Source organism: Ambystoma mexicanum, chromosome 13 (assembly GCF_040938575.1).
Source record: "Ambystoma mexicanum isolate Mex_15411 chromosome 13, UKY_AmexF1_1, whole genome shotgun sequence".
Classification (NCBI taxonomy): domain Eukaryota; kingdom Metazoa; phylum Chordata; class Amphibia; order Caudata; family Ambystomatidae; genus Ambystoma; species Ambystoma mexicanum.
Genome location: NC_090938.1, coordinates 788,670,343 through 788,691,124, shown reverse-complemented (window position 1 = coordinate 788,691,124; position 20,782 = coordinate 788,670,343). Strand labels below are relative to the sequence as shown.

At 47.3% G+C, this 20,782-nt stretch overlaps 1 protein-coding gene across 3 annotated transcripts in view; it reads left to right on the top strand.

The window, feature by feature from the left end:
• LOC138521974 (decapping and exoribonuclease protein-like) overlaps positions 1 to 20,782 on the top strand; it is a 203,387-nt gene that overhangs the window by 147,832 nt on the left and 34,773 nt on the right. For all 3 annotated transcript variants that reach the window (XM_069635167.1, XM_069635165.1, XM_069635166.1), the window contains exon 5: positions 11,155 to 11,287. In XM_069635167.1, the coding sequence (XP_069491268.1) occupies positions 11,155 to 11,287 (133 nt within the window). The remainder of the gene's footprint in view (positions 1 to 11,154; positions 11,288 to 20,782) is intronic.

Here is a 20,782-nt window from a genome sequence, read left to right as displayed (position 1 = left end):
GCATTCTCAGTAATTTGGTGATATGGGCCTATACACACTGATATTAATGATGCATATGCTGATCCATTCTTGTATGAAATGTATATCACATTACAGTGATAGTGTAACCATATTTTTCGTAGTGTACTTAGGAACAATGCTATGCGATGCCACTTCGTGTTTTGTCAAGGGGTGAAAGGTCGTGTTCATTCGCTTCCTGTGATGTCACTTCGGGGTGGGGTCAAATGTGGTGAAAGGTAAAGTGATGACCCTTCAGTTACCCCTGGCATTTTGGTGAGATTATGTCCCTGTCTCTATCCTGACCCTCTCTACACTACCCCCACTCATACTACCTCTACTTTCTCTACCCCCACCCAGCCACCCTACCCCCTCTTTATCTACCAGCCCCACATTGCTTTTCGATATTCATATGTCTCAAAAGTAAGACATTTAACAGAATAGCATAACTATACATAGGACACAGTGTGTTTAAAAATACAAATATTTTACTATAATCTGCTGCTCCCCCAGCAACCCCACTCTCCTCAGAAACACACTTTCTTTAAAAACACACTTTGTTATGAAAAGCACAGTTAAATGAAATCCTCTTTATTAACCAGCTGCACGCCTCTGTCAAACAATGACTAAAAGTAGGAGACATTATCACAAAGGTTATGTTTGTCAGCTGGTTTATCATGTGATTTCCATACGTTTTAAGTCATCTCCATCAAAACCCAAACATGTCCACAAACTGTAGCTGGTAAGATATGTGGTTAAGTACTTCAATTGCAAGACTGGACTCCAGTGATTTCACCACTTCCCTAAAGCGTCTTATCATGGGAAAATCATTTTGATCTTGCTGTCCCTAGTCTGACAACATTTGAGGTCCCTGGGAGTGATTTAATTTATTTGCAGGGAATGCACTTCTAAAAAGGCCTCAGTCATGGTATTGCTCCAAATGTTTCCTTGTCTCCCCTGGGGTGCTAATATCTCCCTTTCCAGTGCAGGGAACCACACAAGGGGACATTCTGGGTTCATGTATGAGGTTTTTCAGTCCCGATGGTGGACAATTTGCTATAAGGTAAGGCAATGCTGCATATGCCTGTTGTAATACAATGGGAGGAAAGTATATTCTTAAATGAAGGCGTTTTTCCAGCAGGGTGAAGTTTGAGTTTGTTCCACCACTAACAAAGAATAGCTTGGTACCTGTTTTTTTTTTTTTTTAAATAAAACTTTCTTGTATTGTTTTACAATAATAAACAGGTGCCCAAGTGGGCACTGAACTCTCCCAACAATGTCCCACCAGCTCCACCGCCCCCCAACAAAAGAACTCACATTTCACAACCATCATTAGTGACGATCACCCAAGTTCCATGTACATTATCCCAGCCGGTTTACAGATTATTCGAGCCATCGGTTATGGTGACCTTCCCATATAGGTTTGAATCTTACCTCCAAATATGTATCACCCTGGTGGGTGTCCCGGGGAAGAGTCAGGCTTCTGCGCCTCTTGCGCTTTTTCCAATTGGTATTGCCTGAAAGGTGGCCAGTAGTCAAATGGGTGACTTGTGCTTAGGTGTGATGAGGCAAACATAGTCTCCCTGCGCTCACACAGGTCCATGCTTTCCAGTCATCTTGCAAAGGTGGGGGGATTGGCCTTCCCCCAGGTTCTGGCCACCAAGCATCTAGCCACCACTAAGGCCATGCTCAACATGGTCTCCGGCTTTACCCATGACACATTGGGGCTTTTGAGGGTGCTGGGTGCTTGCTTTTGACTGTGATAGCAAAGGATTCTCACCCAGGGGGTGCATGCTATGTTTAGGCCTGTGGCTTCCATTTTCGCCAGCATAGTCAAAAAGGTGTGCTTAGCAAAGCATTTGAAAATCATTTAGCACAAGTGCAACTAAGCAAAAGCTGAATGACTCTTGAAGTAATCAGTAGGTCATCCCAGAATCATCCCCACATCATCAGGGACAAACATGTTTTTGCCCTTCAAGTAATCAGCAGGTCATCCCAGAATCATCTGTTGATGCTCCTGAAGTAATCGGCAGGTCATCCCAGAATCATCCCCAAATCATCATGGTGAAGCTCTCGAAGTAATCAGCAAGTCATCCTAAAGTCATCAGGAGCAAAGAGTTTCCTAAAATAGGGATGATGTTGGCATCATCAGCAAGTCATCCTAAGCTCATCCCCAAATCATCACCCACCATTCTGAGACATTAGCTGATGACTTTAACAGCCTGATGACTTCTGATGATGTGGGAATGACTTCTAATGTAGTTTGATGATCATCGGATGACTCCAGGATGATCTCTAAAGTCATCCTTTTAGACCTGGGATGGCGTAATCGTCTTTACTCTTCACTTCTCCTCTACGTTTGCGGGACAGATGTAAAATGCTTTGTGGGAGGCATTTACAATGGATTCCTTTGGAATCCACCCGCTTTTACCACGTGGCCAAGATTCCATAGGAGTCCGCTGCATTATTGGCAGCATGAAAGTCCCATGATGGCGGTCATGCAGCCGCATTCATCGGGCAGAGCGGGAACAGCAGGTGGACAGGTAAAGTCTGTCCTGCGCCCCAGCTCGGCCGCAAAAAATTGAAGAGAAAGGTGGTAAAACTGCCACTTTACCACCAGTTTTAAAGTCCGGCGCGACCTGCAACATGCCGAGGCCGTCAAAATATGTTGGAAAATATGAAGGGCGCAACATACGCTGTGATGTTCGGAGCAAATGTCGCCGAAAGGGTTGTCAATGGCAAAGACCCAGCCACATCCCCCAAACCTCACACATTCACAAAACATTACTGCCTGCAGGACCGTTTTGGACAAGATGCACATGTGGACCGCGGCGCGCCTCAAGTCTAACCGCTCGTTATCAGCTAGGAGTGGCACAGAGTGGTAGAGTTACCACTGTGATGAAGTCCTATGTTTGAGGCTGGAGGATGGGACTGGGGTATTCCTGGGGGCTGATGACCATCATTCCCTCGGTGAAGTAGGACCAGGTACCCGGCATCCCAGTCCATCTCTAACTTTGCATGTATTCCCTAGTAGCCAATCACCCGCGCCAACATAAAGATGGGCCACCCTATGGGCAACACAGAAGAAAAGGGCGCAAAGACCATGCTGGTGGCAGGGCCTCCACCTAGGGCGTCTACAGGTTATCTGATACTGAGGCCTGGTTCAACCACCTGTCCAGAGATGACGCCCAGGACAGCTGACATGTCCTGGGTGCTCTCAGGATCTGGAAGCAATATACCAGGATAGGGAGCAGGAGGTTGCAGGCCCCAGACATAGCAATGACATTCCCAGGAAAGGAAGCGAATCAAAGATGGCGGCCAGATGTTTTCCCTTGTTGGTTAGCAGCAGAACACTGAGAGTGCCGCTAGCCAAGTGATCACACCTGCTGCTTTTGTAGTCAGCACATGTACTTGCCAATCACACATCATGCCTGTGCCACAAGCACACCTGAACTCAGAGGCATCGCAAGGGGAACTTGGGGGCTATAGCCCTGGGTCTTTTGGTTGTAGCCACAGATAGAAGCTCAGGGGCTACAGCCAAAAAGCTAGCTAGGCCCAAGTCCTGTCAGTCAAGACATGAGCGTAGCCCCAGACCTTTTCCAGACCTAGCACACCCCTGCCTGAACTCACATGTGCAGTTCAAGTACACAGGTCTGGCCCCATGTAGGGATAAAAGCGGAGTAGATCCGACAAATATTGTGGGAGTGAGGAGATTGGAGGGTGGTGGTGCAGCGAGGAGGAAAAGAGGAGACCAGAGGCAGAAGAAAAGGAGTGGAGGTGGGAAAAGCAGGGGCGGAATATAGAAGAGCAGAGGTAGAAGAAAAGGAGTGGAGGTGGGAAAAGCAGGGGCAGAACCGAGAAGAGCAGAGGCAGAAGAAAAGGAGTGGAAGTGGGAAAAGCAGGGGCGGAATAGAGAAGAGCAGAGGCAGAAGAAAAGGAGTGCAGGTGGGAAAAGCAGGGGACGGAATAGAGAAGAACAGAGGCAGAAGAAAAGGAGTGTAGGTGGGAAAAGCAGGGGCGGAGTAGAGAAGAGCAGAGGCAGAAGAAAGGAGTGCAGGTGGGAAAAGCAGGGGCGGAATAAAGAAGAGCAGAGGCAGAAGAATAGAAGTGCAGGTGGGAAAAGCAGGGGCGGAGTAGAGAAGAGCAGAGGCAGAAGAAAAGGAGTGGAGGTAGGAAAAGCAGGGGCGGAATAGAGAAGAGCAAAGGCAGAAGAAAAGGAGTGCAGGTGGGAAAAGCAGGGGCGGAATAGAGAAGAGCAGAGGCAGAAGAAAAGGAGTGGAGGTGGGAAAAGCAGGGGCGGAATAGAGAAGAGCAAAGGCAGAAGAAAAGGAGTGGAGGTGGGAAAAGCAGGGGCGGAATAGAGAAGAGCAAAGGCAGAAGAAAAGGAGTGCAGGTGGGAAAAGCAGGGGCGGAATAGAGAAGAGCAGAGGCAGAAGAATAGGAGTGGAGGTGGGAAAAGCAGGGGCGGAATAGAGAAGAGCAGAGGCAGAAGAAAAGGAGTGGAAGTGGAAAAAGCAGGGGCGGAATAGAGAAGAGCAGAGGCAGAAGAAAAGGAGTGCAGGTGGGAAAAGCAGGGGCGGAATAGAGAAGAGCAGAGGCAGAAGAATAGGAGTGGAGGTGGGAAAAGCAGGGGCGGAGTAGAGAAGAGCAGAGGCAGAAGAAAAGGAGTGGAGGTGGGAAAAGCAGGGGTGGAATAGAGAAGAGCAGAGGCAGAAAAAAGGAGTGGAGGTGGGAAAAGCAGGGGCGGAATAGAGAAGAGCAGAGGCAGAAGAAAAGGAGAGCAGGTGGGAAAAGCAGGGGCGGAATAGAGAAGAGCAGAGGCAGAGGAAAAGGAGTGGAGGTGGGAAAAGCAGGGGCGGAATAGAGAAGGGCAGAGGCAAAGGAGTGTAGCTGGGAAAAGCAGGGGACGGAATAGAGAAGAACAGAGGCAGAAGAAAAGGAGTGTAGGTGGGAAAAGCAGGGGCGGAGTAGAGAAGAGCAGAGGCAGAAGAAAGGAGTGCAGGTGGGAAAAGCAGGGGCGGAATAGAGAAGAGCAGAGGCAGAAGAAAAGGAGTGGAGGTAGGAAAAGCAGGGGCAGAATAGAGAAGAGCAAAGGCAGAAGAAAAGGAGTGCAGGTGGGAAAAGCAGGGACGGAATAGAGAAGAGCAGAGGTAGAAGAAAAGGAGTGGAGGTGGGAAAAGCAGGGGCGGAATAGAGAAGAGCAAAGGCAGAAGAAAAGGAGTGCAGGTGGGAAAAGCAGGGGCGGAATAGAGAAGAGCAGAGGCAGAAGAATAGGAGTGGAGGTGGGAAAAGCAGGGGCGGAATAGAGAAGAGCAGAGGCAGAAGAAAAGGAGTGGAGGTGGAAAAAGCAGGGGCGGAATAGAGAAGAGCAGAGGCAGAAGAAAAGGAGTGGAGGTGGGAAAAGCAGGGGCGGAATAGAGAAGAGCAGAGGCAGAAGAAAAGGAGTGGAGGTGGGAAAAGCAGGGGCGGAATAGAGAAGAGCAGAGGCAGAAGAAAAGGAGTGGAGGTGGGAAAAGCAGGGGTGGAATAGAGAAGAGCAGAGGCAGAAGAAAAGGAGTGCAGGTGGGAAAAGCAGGGGCGGAATAGAGAAGAGCAGAGGCAGAAGAAAAGGAGTGCAGGTGGGAAAAGCAGGGGCGGAATAGAGAAGAGCAGAGGCAGAAGAATAGGAGTTGAGGTGGGAAAAGCAGGGGCGGAATAGAGAAGAGCAGAGGCAGAAGAAAAGGAGTGGAGGTGGAAAAAGCAGGGGCGGAATAGAGAAGAGCAGAGGCAGAAGAAAAGGAGTGCAGGTGGGAAAAGCAGGGGCGGAATAGAGAAGAGCAGAGGCAGAAGAAAAGGAGTGGAGGTGGGAAAAGCAGGGGCGGAATAGAGAAGAGCAGAGGCAGAAGAAAAGGAGTGGAGGTGGGAAAAGCAGGGGCGGAATAGAGAAGAGCAGAAGCAGAAGAAAAGGAGTGGAGGTGGGAAAAGCAGGGGCGGAATAGAGAAGAGCAGCGGCAGAAGAAAATGAGTGCAGGTGGGTAAAGCAGGGGCGGACTAGACAAGAGCAGAGGCAGAAGAAAAGGAATGGAGGTGGGAAAAGCAGGGGAGGAATAGAGAAGAGCAGAGCCAGAAGAAAAGGGATGCAGGTGGGAAAAGCAGCGGTGGAACCGAGAAGAGCAGAGGCAGAAGAAAAGGAGGGAAGGTGGGAAAAGCAGATGCAGAACCGAGAAGAGCAGAGGCAGAAGAAAAGGAGGGGAGTTGGGAAAAGCAGGGGCGGAATAGAGAAGAGCACAGGCAGAAGAAAAGGAGTGGAGGTGGGAAAAGCAGGGGACGGAATAGAGAAGAGCACAGGCAGAAGAAAAGGAGCGCAGGTGGGAAAAGCAGGGGCTGAATAGAGAAGAGCAGATGCAGAGGAAAAGGAGCGGAGGTGGGAAAAGCAGGGGCGGAATAGAGAAGAGCAGAGGCAGAAGAAAAGGAGTGGAGGTGGGAAAAGCAGGGGCGGAATAGAGAAGAGCAGAAGCAGAAGAAAAGGAGTGGAGGTGGGAAAAGCAGGGGCGGAATAGAGAAGAGCAGCGGCAGAAGAAAATGAGTGCAGGTGGGTAAAGCAGGGGCGGACTAGACAAGAGCAGAGGCAGAAGAAAAGGAGTGGAGGTGGGAAAAGCAGGGGAGGAATAGAGAAGAGCAGAGCCAGAAGAAAAGGGATGCAGGTGGGAAAAGCAGCGGTGGAACCGAGAAGAGCAGAGGCAGAAGAAAAGGAGGGAAGGTGGGAAAAGCAGATGCAGAACCGAGAAGAGCAGAGGCAGAAGAAAAGGAGGGGAGTTGGGAAAAGCAGGGGCGGAATAGAGAAGAGCACAGGCAGAAGAAAAGGAGTGGAGGTGGGAAAAGCAGGGGACGGAATAGAGAAGAGCACAGGCAGAAGAAAAGGAGCGCAGGTGGGAAAAGCAGGGGCTGAATAGAGAAGAGCAGATGCAGAGGAAAAGGAGGAGAGGTGGGAAAAGCAGCGGCGGAATAGAGAACAGCAGAGTCAGAAGAAAAGGAGTGCAGGTGGGAAAAGCAGGGGGCGGAATAGAGAAGAGCAGAGGCAGAAGAAAAGGAGTGCAGGTGGGAAAAGCAGGGGCGGAACTGAGAAGAGCAGAGGCAGAAGAAAAGGAGCGGAGGTGGGAAAAGCAGGGGCGGAATAGAGAAGAGCAGAGGCAGAAGAAAAGGAGTGGAGGTGGGAAAAGCAGGGGCGGAATAGAGAAGAGCAGAGGCAGAAGAAAAGGAGTGGAGGTGGGAAAAGCAGGGGCGGAATAGAGAAGAGCAGAAGCAGAAGAAAAGGAGTGGAGGTGGGAAAAGCAGGGGCGGAATAGAGAAGAGCAGAGGCGGAAGAAAATGAGTGCAGGTGGGTAAAGCAGGGGCGGACTAGACAAGAGCAGAGGCAGAAGAAAAGGAGTGGAGGTGGGAAAAGCAGGGGAGGAATAGAGAAGAGCAGAGCCAGAAGAAAATGGATGCAGGTGGGAAAAGCAGCGGTGGAACCGAGAAGAGCAGAGGCAGAAGAAAAGGAGGGAAGGTGGGAAAAGCAGATGCAGAACCGAGAAGAGCAGAGGCAGAAGAAAAGGAGGGGAGTTGGGAAAAGCAGGGGCGGAATAGAGAAGAGCACAGGCAGAAGAAAAGGAGTGGAGGTGGGAAAAGCAGGGGACGGAATAGAGAAGAGCACAGGCAGAAGAAAAGGAGCGCAGGTGGGAAAAGCAGGGGCTGAATAGAGAAGAGCAGATGCAGAGGAAAAGGAGTGGAGGTGGGAAAAGCAGGGGCGGAATAGAGAAGAGCAGAGGCAGAAGAAAAGGAGTGGAGGTGGGAAAAGCAGGGGCGGAATAGAGAAGAGCAGAAGCAGAAGAAAAGGAGTGGAGGTGGGAAAAGCAGGGGCGGAATAGAGAAGAGCAGCGGCAGAAGAAAATGAGTGCAGGTGGGTAAAGCAGGGGCGGACTAGACAAGAGCAGAGGCAGAAGAAAAGGAGTGGAGGTGGGAAAAGCAGGGGAGGAATAGAGAAGAGCAGAGCCAGAAGAAAAGGGATGCAGGTGGGAAAAGCAGCGGTGGAACCGAGAAGAGCAGAGGCAGAAGAAAAGGAGGGAAGGTGGGAAAAGCAGATGCAGAACCGAGAAGAGCAGAGGCAGAAGAAAAGGAGGGGAGTTGGGAAAAGCAGGGGCGGAATAGAGAAGAGTACAGGCAGAAGAAAAGGAGTGGAGGTGGGAAAAGCAGGGGACAGAATAGAGAAGAGCACAGGCAGAAGAAAAGGAGCGCAGGTGGGAAAAGCAGGGGCTGAATAGAGAAGAGCAGATGCAGAGGAAAAGGAGGAGAGGTGGGAAAAGCAGCGGCGGAATAGAGAACAGCAGAGTCAGAAGAAAAGGAGTGCAGGTGGGAAAAGCAGGGGGCGGAATAGAGAAGAGCAGAGGCAGAAGAAAAGGAGTGCAGGTGGGAAAAGCAGGGGCGGAACTGAGAAGAGCAGAGGCAGAAGAAAAGGAGTGCAGGTGGGAAAAGCAGGGGCGGAACTGAGAAGAGCAGAGGCAGAAGAAAAGGAGCGGAGGTGGGAAAAGCAGGGGCGGAACTGAGAAGAGCAGAGGCAGAAGAAAAGGAGGGCAGGTGGGGAAAGCAGGGGCGGAACTGAGAAGAGCAGAGGTACAAGAAAAGGAGGGGAGGTGGGAAAAACAGGGGCGTAATAGAGAAGAGCAGAGGCGGAAGAAAAGGAGCGCAGGTGGGAAAAGCAGGGGCGGAATAGAGAAGAGCAGAGGCGGAAGAAAAGGAATGGAGGTGGGTGAGAAACGAGCAAAGGATTTCAAAAATGAGACCAGAGTGGATGAAGGAGGATGAGTAAGGGGGCGATCGGAGGAGACAGGCAGCTGGAGAGTGGAGGTGAAGCAACGCGTTGTGTGGCAGAACGACAAGCAGGCCAGGGATGGCAAAGAAGGAAATAGCAGAAAAGAGAAATAGGTGAGAAAGCAGAGGAGGAGAAAAGCACTGAAAGGAAAAGTAGAGGGCAATGGGGGGACGTGCACAAAATCGAAGGCATAAACAACTCATTCAGTGTTGCAGAGGAGCCAAATGGCAGCTGAAAGCCTGGAAAATCCAGCTGAGCCGGCCCACACCGCAGAGTAGGGGAGAGAAGATTGCTAACCTTGCAGTGGAATACCAGTGAAAGAGTCTAACGCCCAACCCGCGTCACGATGGCCCAAAACACCAGGAGTGATGCCACCGGGTCTTCCAGAAGCCAAGGTGGACAAATGCCACATCCTGACAAGTCCGGCCCGAGACCATAAATACTCACCCAGGTGCCAAGAAACAAGAGGGCTCCAGATACTGCGAGTGCCTGTTGTGCTGCTGGGGAGTGAGAGGGACTGAGGACCACTGCCCTTAGTGAAACGGACTCCTTTGCAACCGCTTTAAACCCCACTCCGTGGGCACACTCAAAACTAGACGCTCTGGCTTTCTGTGTTTGCATAAGAAAGTGGACTGAGACCTTAGCTTTCAGGTGCCAGTTGCTGCCCGGCCTCCGCTGTCCTCAGTTGTCAGCCTGGAGCCTCTTCATGCCACTCCACACCTGGACTGAACATGCCCAACATCTGTTTGCCAAGTAACACGTGCCATTTCCATTGTGTCTTGGCAAACCTTCCTCCTCAGTCCTTTGCTTGATGGACCCTTGATGCCTTCTGGATCACCCCAACCCTATTATGGTGATGTCACAGTGATGGGCGGCAGGGGGGGCTGCCCATGCAATGTTATCTTGCGAGGGGTGCTCGCTGGCCCTTTCTGTTGCTTCATCCCGACACCCCACAATACTGATACTGAGTGGGCGGGGCCGTTTAGTGCCTTTCTCTGTTTGTTTCTTCGTAGTCTCTTTTTTCTGGTATCTTTAGTTGTAGTCCATCACTGTGTCCTGTCATTATTGTTATTGTGTTGTAGATTAGTCAGTGCCCTGATGGGTGGTTCTTAAGAATTGTCCTCAGACTAAGGTTTAACCTTTATGCACACGCGAGAGAATTTGTATATCGAGAGCCTTGGGGAAGATAGTGATTGTAGGGTCTGTGATCAGGCAGTCGTGGGAATCTCTGAAACCTATTTCTATTCAATGTCCCACTATTCGGCCCCAAGGAGTACAGTCTTTCTCTAAATGTGTCCATGATGCTGCCTGTCTAAGTGAACTGTCTTTTTGGAATAGGATTTTTAGTGGTTCATAAATGGCGCTTTTTGTCCAGTTTGAAGCTCATTGGTGAATTTTAAGCAGGATTTATTAACTTTTGAATGTTGTTTTCACTAACATGTTAAGGATATTTGTAATTGATGTGTGTGTGTGTTACATTTAAATATGTTAATATTTTTTGCTTCTAGTATAAGGTTTTTATAAACCATTAAAAAAACATGTTTTTCATTTACTTTCCATGAAGTAGCAAATGTTCCTTAGATTATTATTGTAAGTGCTGTCCATCCCCTCCTAGACAGAGAGCGCATCTTCTCAGATGATAAACTTAAGCTACTGATGAGATGGCACAGTCTGATGCCACATTCCCTGAGTAATGTCACCCCCTGGCATCTGTCACTGTTTGTCCATTTCTTCTTAAGGGTGATCCACGGTGATCCCTAATTTGAGAAAGCTCTCACTGGAGAGATAGTGCACTACGCATAATACCTCTGTCTTAAAAGAGAAGCGACACAAGATGTGAGCAATGGCCTGCCAGATCTTGTTTTGTCTTTAGTCTTCCATCTCCTGCTTCCCTCTCTTTAGTCTTTGGTTTTTCCTTCTATCGACTTTCATTGGTCTAAGGAAATGTATAGATTTAAAAAATCTTGTTTTAACTGTCGTAATGAATTCTGAGAATCATAAAATGTTTTGCAATCCTATTTTATTGTGCATGATTTGAAGTTTGTTAAAGGTTATTTGATTAAACATAAAATACACAAATAAAAAATAAAAAAAGCTCTCCCTGCCGGGCTGCCGCCACTTGCTAAAAAAGAATGTGGGGTCAACGAAGCCGAACATAACATGCCTCGTCGCGCTTTCTCTGTTAACCCTGTAAAACTATGCTCATCATTAGGGAGGATTTTTCATGTATGGTTCTGGGTTTGCTTCATGTTTTGGGGTAAATACTGCGCCCTTAGATGGTTTTCATTAAAACTCAACACTTGCCATTTTCTCCCCACTCTGCGCTACAGCATCAAAAAACTGCGCTGGTGGGCGCAGTCTTTCCTTGGTGGTATACCCCGCATCATTGCGGGCTTCAAGAGGGACGACCGCACCGTCGAGAAATGCAGAATCTTTCAAGTCACACAGGATGGCCTGACACAGGTTTGTAAATGCAACTTTTGTAGGGCTGAGCCAGGATGGGCAGAGGGCTATATTGGAGTTCCGGGGCGCTGATGTGACATGTTGGTCATTAGTCCACCTCAAGGTAAGGAATACTGCCGGCAATGAGGCGTGATCTGTGTCCTAACAGCACAATATGGTCTTGTCAAGTGGACATTTTGCAGCATGAATCCATTAGAGATTGCCACGCTGTGCATTATCACGCAGTGTATTAGTTAAGCAATAAGCCCTGAGCCGCGGGGGCATTACTGAGGCAAGTAATGCCCCGGGGCCCATAGTTATAGGCCTGAGCGTGCCTCCTCCAGCCCCGCCGGGGATGAAGATTCGAGGGATTCTGCGTGGGGTAGAGACCGGGCGAGAGCCAATCAGATTGCGTCTAACAATCTAACTGTCTCTCACTCGGGTACTAATTGAGCTTCTAATTGTTTGTAGTGCATGTTAAAGGTGCATGTAGCAACGTTTCATCATTGCTGCTGGCTACAAATGGAAGCAATAAATAAAAAAGCAGTGTTTAGCTATTACCTGGGTGGCCTTGAAGAGTGCAGCGTTCTGACGAGTCGGACTGATGCAACCAATGAGTACACCGAGGCTCTATAGTCCAGGGCATTGCCTCGCCCACTCTGCTTGCTTGGGATAATGCGTTCTGCATCTCCAGAATGCCACATCTGGTGTGTAAGCATAAGTCATCATTTATTTATAACGCGCTTAATATCCAAAGGTTTCTAAGCGCGGACGCGTGCCGTCCTGCTTCCACGGCGAGCACGTTGCCCCTGAGCTATCCCCCCGAGAGGATGACAGCAAGCCTCCATCCCCCTGATTCCCCCAAGAGGAGAGGAATATTCCAGCTCACATGTATTACACCTTCTATGTTGTGGTCCTCAAGAAAAAAATTAAGGGGAGGGGAGAAGGTTCCTCTGAACCCTAGATGGAGATTGGGGGCTGAACAAGAGCGACACAGCTAAGCTCAACAAACCCCCTACATGGAAACATCCCTGCAACCTTGTTTGACCAATCAATCTTTTGCCTCTACGGAGGTTGCTTTTTGGGGAGTGGGCAGTCCTCCATTACACTGTGTGACATATACACATATAAGTTCCTCTTATAGGTGCAGGTGTACCCGGGAACAGAAATAACAGAGAGAATAAGCAGTGTGAATCTGATTTGGGACAAAAGGAAACCACTCATGTAAAATGTGGTTTAAATGACATCTGTTGCCATGGACCGCCATCATCCTTTGTGGACCCCCATCCTGGTCAATGAATTGCATTGATTTCAATGGGCTGGGTGTCTGCAGTGCCCCAGTTCTGCTGCTCAGCCCATCCGCCTGATCTTTCCTACCAGACTTCTAAGCTGGGACAGCTGGAAAAAGTCACATTGTTTGTTTCCTGTCTCCCAAGCTCTATAATGCAGAAAGGGTCCAGGCCTCCTTCCCCTCCTCAGGAAGTGACAGCCCACCTGGGCCTAACTGCAGGATGTCACTTAGACACCTTTTGGAACCTGCATTTTTTAATTAAATGTTATGGACACATAAAACGTGTATTTTCATGAATTGTTTATTTTATTATGTCATTTTAATATGAGGGGTGTGTTAATGTGTATTATTTAGTTAGCACTTCATTTGACAATTGGGTATAGATTTGTTGGTGCTACCCCTTTATTTGCAGCGGTACTGCCCCGGTGCCCCCTGCCGCTACATCCACTTGGTCTGTCCCTTTGGTTATTTTAGAGCAAGCCCCTGAGCTTGGGTGTGGCCTTTCCATGGAGTCCTTCTGGAGAGACTCTGAGTCAGCTTGTGTGCTGCTGTCAAGCCTGCCTGAAGCCTATCCCCCCTGATGCTGGAGGCCCTGGCCACTCCAGTGTGCTGCATTGCTGCTTTCAGCTTGCCATTGCTGGCTCCTCTGCCGATGCTGCGGTCACTGACTTCATGTAAGCACCCTGCTCCATGGGAGAGCAGGCTCGCAGTTTCCAGCAAGCTAAGCTTGCTGCCTTGCCTGGCTTTCCCCCTGCCTTTCCCTGCTCCTCCAGTGTGTTACTGACTTTGATCATTTCAACCGTGAATTCCCATTGTGGTGCAATTGTGCCTGTCAAATCTGCATTTCCCCTTTTCATGGACACATGCCTGTGCTGTAATTGATTTATGTGTTTTCCTTGGCCCTGCTGCAGTAACCTCCACCGTTAATAGGTGGCGCTATGCTCACTTTTCCATTCGATCCCTTTCTATGATCTAGTTTAACTGTAATACATCTCCCCTTTTGCCCGCGAATGTATGCTCTGCCCTGGGTTTCTGTTGTGCTGAACACAGTTACTGATATGCTAGGCAGTTTCCTTGGGGTTTTCATTTGAGCATTCTGTGGCCCTTTTGTGATTGTGTAATTTTTTTATTTTTAGTTATTGTGATTAGTTCAAAAGAACTTTCACCTTTAGACAGATCAAAAGAAAAACACGATTTACATTACATACATGCCTCATTCCGAGTGGGGCGGTAAGGGATAGCGGGCACCGGTAAGGAGACCGGTGCTGGTAATCCCTTACCGCCCTACTACGAGGTCCCTTAGCGGGTCCCTCCCTTAACGCCAGGTCTGACCTGGTGTAAAGGACGGGACCCGTTAAGGGACCTTGAAGCTAATAACGGTACCACAATTTATTAACTCCCTCCCCATTCCCATTGAGCCCTATGGGGGCTCAAATGGGAATGGGGAATGGCTTTTTCAATGGGGACTTACCGTACCGCAAAGGTCGGACTACACCGGTAAGTCCCCATTGAACAAGATCGGTGCCGGACACGTTATTGGTAAAAACAAAGAGGTGATGGCTGGAAGGTTTAGACTGAATCTTAACCACTGGCATTGCTCTGGGCAGCCCTCCAGACCACCGTTCTTCGCCTGCCAAGCCATTGCAGAAGGGGAAAGACCATATGCAAATCAGGCTTGGCCCCACCCCAAAAGGGGAAGTCCAGGCAGAACTGCTAGGTCACATCCCTTCTGCACGAGACCACAAGCATCCCCAAACATGCGCCATGACTACCACCAATCTCGTAATGAGGCCCAATAGAGATCAACACTTCATAAAACCTAGTATTATAAAAGTTATGTCATCAGAAATTAAAATGGATTAAACCTTACAGTCATGATCTCATCAAAGGTTAAAATGAAGTAAACATTACAATTACACAAAAGCGAAAGGTGATCACACTTGCCTTGGAAATAATTCAACAAGAAACTTATTGCCGCAAACCGCCAAGAGACGCAGCAAGAAAAATATTTTGCCACACTGTACTACTTGTTAACTCTCTAAAATCTTGATTGAGAAGCCCAAAATAAAATAAACAATTATTGAGCGGCACTTGACATTCTAGCAACAGATATGATATGATATGATATTTTATTTCTATCGCGCTCGTACACAAGTGTTTCAGAGCAGGACAAGGCAAGGGAGGAGAACAGGGAAGAACTAAACAACGATCTTACTAGGCCCAGTGACATTGAGAACGTGCATGGGAGAGGGGGAGGGGAAAGGTGCATGGAAGGGGGAGAAGTGGAGAGTGCGGAGCAGAGGAGAACAGAATGAATAATAATAATACATAAAAGAAGAAAAAAAAAGAGAATGGAGGCAATAAACAGTGGTAGTGTAGCCAGCAAGTGGCAAGTGCTGTGTTTATGGCAGCAGACAGGGTGTGTCTGGTAAGTGCAGAAAGAAAAGGGGGGACTGTATGGGTACAGATACAGACCCCAGTGAAAGGGGGGACCCGGAGGCAGTGCAGGTGTGTGACAGGGTGAGCAGGTACTTGGGCACAGGGGACAGAGGGAGGCCAGGTGAACAGTGCCAGGAGAGAGCAGGTCAACATGGGAGAGGGGGAGTGAAGGCAGAAGCAAAGAGGAAGGTCTTGAGGTGCTTCCGGAACCAGAGATGGTTCTCCTCAGGTTTTAGAGTGGCAGGGAGGCTGTTCCAGAGGAAGGTCCCAGCCAAAGACAGAGATCTACCCCAGCTAAATTCTTTGAAAAACGACTGACCCTGAGGGAGTTAGAGGTAGAGAAGTGAAGAGCTCGAGAGGGGAGGTATTTACAGAGGGATAGCTGAAGGTATTTTAGACCCAGGCCCAAGAAAGCCTTGTGGACAATGCAGAGGGTTTTGAATTTAATCCTTGCATTCACTGGGAGCCAATGGAGAGATTTCAGGGCTGGAGAGATACAATCCCAGGGCTTGAGGCCAAGGACAAGTCTCGCAGTCCTGTTCTGGATAAGTTATAGAGGTCGGAGAGTAGAGGCAGGGGTTGCCAGTCTAAGGATCGAATCTAAAGGGTCGACAGGTCAAAGGATCGACACCAAAGGGTCGACAGGTCAAAGGATCGATTTTTTTTTTCACATATTTTTTTTTTCACATATTTTTTGTTTGTTGGGGGTTCCCCCCCAACCCCCTTTTGTTGCTAAAAACCACTTTTTTTCCCTAAACGAAAACCTAAAAAAATATATATAATTAAAAAATAAAATTCGATCCTTTGACCTGTCGACCCTTTGGTGTCGATCCTTTGACCTGTCGACCCTTTAGATTTGATCCTTTGACTAGACACTGAGGCAGGTAGATTTAGGAAGAGGCTGTTGCAATACTCCAACCTAGAGAGAACCAGAGCTTGGGAGACAGTGAGCTTCTGGGGGAAGGAGAGGAAAGGCAGAGTACCTCTGAGGAGGTCCAGTAGGAAGTTTGACTTTTTAGAGACCTCAGCGATGTGGGCAGAGAAGGAAAGTGTGGAGTCAAAGATGACCCTGAGGTTCTTAGTCTCGCAGGTGTGGGTAGGAGGGCCAAGGGAGGCCGGCCAGAGAGTGAGGGGAAAGGATGGTGAAGGTGTGCCGATGAGGAGGATCTCCGTCATGCTGGCATTCAGACAAAGATCATTGGCGGCACACCAATCTTGAATGGCAGTTAGGCAATCAGAGATGAGAGAGGGTGAGGAGGTGGCTGAGGGCAGCCTGAAAATGAGTTGTGATGAGTTGTGAAAATGAGATGAAAAATAGATTCAGTGGATCATTGCAATAGCATGATATTCTTAATTCCCTTTATAATTTTCCTCTAGCTCCTATAACCTCATTGGTCGGAAAGGGATTCAATCATAATCGTAAGAATTGGGAATGCCAAAACGCACTTGGGAACTTATATAAATAATTCAGAACATATTATCCTGACGTCCAGCAGTATATTGGAGTACAGCCTATAGTTCCGTACATCTTGTATAGTCTCAATCCAATTGGATTTCCAGAGCTTTTTTTTCCTTTCACCTGGTATCCTCCACCATCTCCAACGTTGCATCATACTGTTCCATGCATGATTCGCACCTAGTTATCCATTTATTAAAATAAATGTTAGTCTATTGGTCTTTGATCAGCTTAAGCTGCCGCCAAATCGAAAATTCCTGAGCTGTCTCAATTTTTGCTAGAAAGACCAAACTTTTCCAAAGTACAATGATGTTCTGCAACTCCAACCCGTATCGTTTGCTGGCATAGAAACACCCTTTGGAAAGTTTAGCATCTTTTTTCAAAGGGTGCCCTCCACGCTTGACCAATCCACTTCATCTGTTAACAGTAATGTCTCTGCGCCATAAGTTATTACTGGCACTACGCTCCTATTTATAAGATTCCAACCCCGGGAGGAAAGAGACGTTTCCAAATTTCTTGTTTATTTTAATTGCCTGTGCAGCAAGAAAAGTAATCTTAGATTTCTTACAGTTAAAAACCTCATTCAAATTCACACCTTCAAATATATTAAAACCCAGGTATATTAAATTAGAAACCTTTTCTAGTTCAATATCTTCCAGGTACCATTTAACATTTTTAATTGGGATACATCTTTTTCCTACCCGGTTGGAAGATAAAAACTTTTGTTTTGTGAGTGTTTATTGTCAACTCATTCGTCTCAATGTAGAGCTTCCGCGCCAGAAGTTGGGGACCAATCGGTGTGTAATCCACCAACACCAAATCATCAGCGTACAAGAGGCGATTCATGGGTCCTGATGCCAAAATTGGGGGGTGGGGAACGACTAGAACTAAATGCAAGAGCAATATCTGAAATAAATAAACTGAAAAGGAGGGTCGCTAACACACGGCCTTGTTTGAGGCTGCAGCAGGTTTGAATGGGGGCAGTTAAGCATCCTTGTCTATTCAATCTTACTCAAATGTCAGTAATATTATTGAGATTTTTGATCACGTTTAAAAGTCCAAAAAGACAGCCCCATAATAAAATGTGTGCCATAGTCGATTTCTTTTAATGCTGTTGAATGGCACTGAAAGGTCTATGAAGGCAATATATATTGGTTTAGCCTCCTCAGCTGCTTCTTCCTTAAATAAATTAAAGATAACACCATTCACAGTACTGGTTCCTTTGATGAAACCGATTTGAAAAATATGAACTTTTGTTGGACGTCTTGGCTCAAGCAAGCAGATCACTCTGCAGCATGGATGCAAACATTTAAGGAAGGACATCCAACAGGACAATCGGACGGTAATTTGCCAGAGTTGATCGGGACCTCTTTTTAAAAATGGGAACAATTATAGAGCAAAGCCAGGAATGTGGGAACCTTCTGGACACCAAAACATTATTAAAAACTATTTAAAGCATATTGGTCCACAAAGTAATATTTACCTTTGGTACAAGATTGAATAGACCAGCTGGCCCAGGTGCTTGTGAGTAATATTGTCTAGAGATTAAATGAATTAACTAAGAAAGATCCGTAGAAAGGATCCATTCCTCGGCAGCTGGAATAGACAGCACAGTTCTCTCTGCCTTAGAACAGGAATAAATATTCTGAAAGTGCCCAATCCACTTCTCTGCAATAGGGTTCGCTTGGGCTAATGTCTAAAACTGAGCATTCAAATGTATTAAGTTCCAAAAGTCCCCGATGTTTTTAGATGCCAGGGTATGTAACATTCTCTGCGCATCGTTATTGAGTAAAGTAAATTTATATTGGCGCCTCCAATTGTTATATTGATTTCTAACAGCCCTGCGGTTTATGATATCATCAATTTATACATCTCCAAGTTTCCTTCGCATCTCTCTTTTCTGAAGGCGATCCTCCGGAGCATAATTATGATCATGTACCAACTGTGGTTTACGTGGAATGCCCAATATCTTCACCATCTCCCTGCAGATCACCAGATATGAGGACTTTTTCAAATAATGTGCAAATCAACCCTAGAAAGGAATGAGTTATTAGCCTTATTAAAAATCCTTGTGATGTGCGAGTTGTAAGCGAGACGGTTACTCCCTTGGTTGATAGCAAGTCACATGGATACTGCATTTCATCGTTTGCCGCGTAGGAACAGTCTTGTATGCGGGAAATGATCACTTACAGAGACGGTCTTAATAGTTAAAGATTTCACATTAAAGAACATTTCTTCAGACACTAAGAAATAGTCCAACCTGTATTCCAACGTGGTTCTATAAGATTTTCCCACATTTTAAAGGGGCAAACACAAAAAATGACATTTTAAATCCCCTCTCCCAACCTCTGGAAGGCTATCACACGCCCCCAAAATGGCAGGATACTATGAAATCAAGGGATTCTCCCCCGAACTCCCTTCCTTAAATCCCCCACCATCTCTTTCCCTGCCAAACACAGTCCCCCTCCACTCCCACACAGTCACACAAACCCATATTTACCCGCTCCCAGTTCTCCACTCACAAACACACACACACAAATTACAAACCAAAAACACATACCTAACTAACAGTGACATATGTCGGCTGGCTGCACCTGTCAGCCCCTGCGCGCGCTTGTGGTTGGCAGAGGCATGACAGTTTGATTCAGAAAGACTGCTCAGAGCGATCTCTGAGCGGTCTTTCTAAATCTTTTTTTTTTAATTTTGAGAAATTAAGAAAACACATTCAAACTTAATACCGTCCAACGTACTACTTTGCGAAACTCTTGACCAGTTGCATTTAGCCGGGGAATCTCCAAAAATATTACCATTTAGTTGGCAGAATCCCCAAGCATCAATAAGTGACCCCAAGGAGCATCCTCTTTCAGTCCCGGCCTTGGTCGAGAGATAATCGCAGCTTGCACCCTTAGATGGAACAAAGAGGCATTCATATCTTCACATAATCAGATGCAATTAGATTAGACTATTTATGGTGCGCGTACCCCGAGGGGACGAGGCAAAACTACATCTAGGCGCAGATGTGAAAGCTGATTTAATCGATACTGCATGGGTCTAGCTCAGAATCTGTCGTAGTGAGTGGGGGATATTTACAGGAAGAGATAGGTTTTTAGCTGTTTCCTAAAAACAGTCTGAGATTCAGTGCTTCGAAGGTCTAATGGGAGAGAATTCCAGGCTTGAGGGCCAAAGGAGGAGAACTGCCTCTCGCCCCATGTAGTTGTTCTCACTGATGGAACCTGCAAAGGGTGCTGGTCTTTTGAACGCAGATGTCGTTGTGGACCGTACAGCTGAATTTTTGTATTCAAGTAGGCAGGTTCCATCCCATGAATACATTTGAATACCAAGCAAAGCACATTTGCAGAACTGGGAGCCAATGGCGATTCCTCTGGTATTGAGGAATAGCTATTCTTCTGGGTATTGAGAAAATTAGCCTAATGGCGGAATTTTCGGTAACCTGCAGTCTTTTAATTTGAAATTTGTGAGCCCCCATAAAAAGGCCATTGCAATAGTCCAGCCTAGCATTGGTAAGTATGCTTACTACCATTGGCTGGTCCTTCTCGGCAATGAGTGAGATAACAGCTTTTATATGTCTCAGTTGATAGTATACTGATTTGACCGTTCGACTAACCTGAGAGTTGCAATCCATACTTGACTGCCAAATGCAGCCCAAGTTCTTCACTACATCTAAATATATGGTGGGAACACCAAATAGTGAGGTGCAAGGAGTGCTTTGTACAGTGTTTCTTACCAATCTCATGAGGCCAAACAATGACCTCTGCCTTCGATGGGTTCCGCTGGAGCTTATTCTCCAGCATCCAGCTTTTGATCTTATTGGCACAGGACAAAACTAGGTCTATTGCTTCCCGTGGTTGCTTGAGATGCACATAGATTTGGGCGTCGACTGCATTTGAGTAGTACGACAGACCAGATTCATAGAAAATATTCAGCAGTGCCCGGAAGTAAATATTGAACAGCAGTGGAGAGAATGAGGACCCTTGCGGTACCCCGCTTTTCACAGGTATAGCATTGGAAAGATACGCTCCCATTTTCACCTGCTGGGTGCGGTCGGTCAAAAATGACGCAAACCATTTTAAAGCTTTGTCTGAAACCTGTAAAACTGAGGACAGCCTTGCAATGAGAGTCTCAAAGTCAACTGTGGCGAAGGCCGCTGACAGGTCCAGCAAGTGATCCCAGACTGTCACAAGAGCTGTCTACGTACCATGGCCCGGTCTGAAGCCCGACTGGAAACACTCGAGAATCCCATGTTCATCCACATAGTTCTGCAATTGGCTTGTCACAATTTTCTCTACAACCTTAACAGGCCATAACAGAC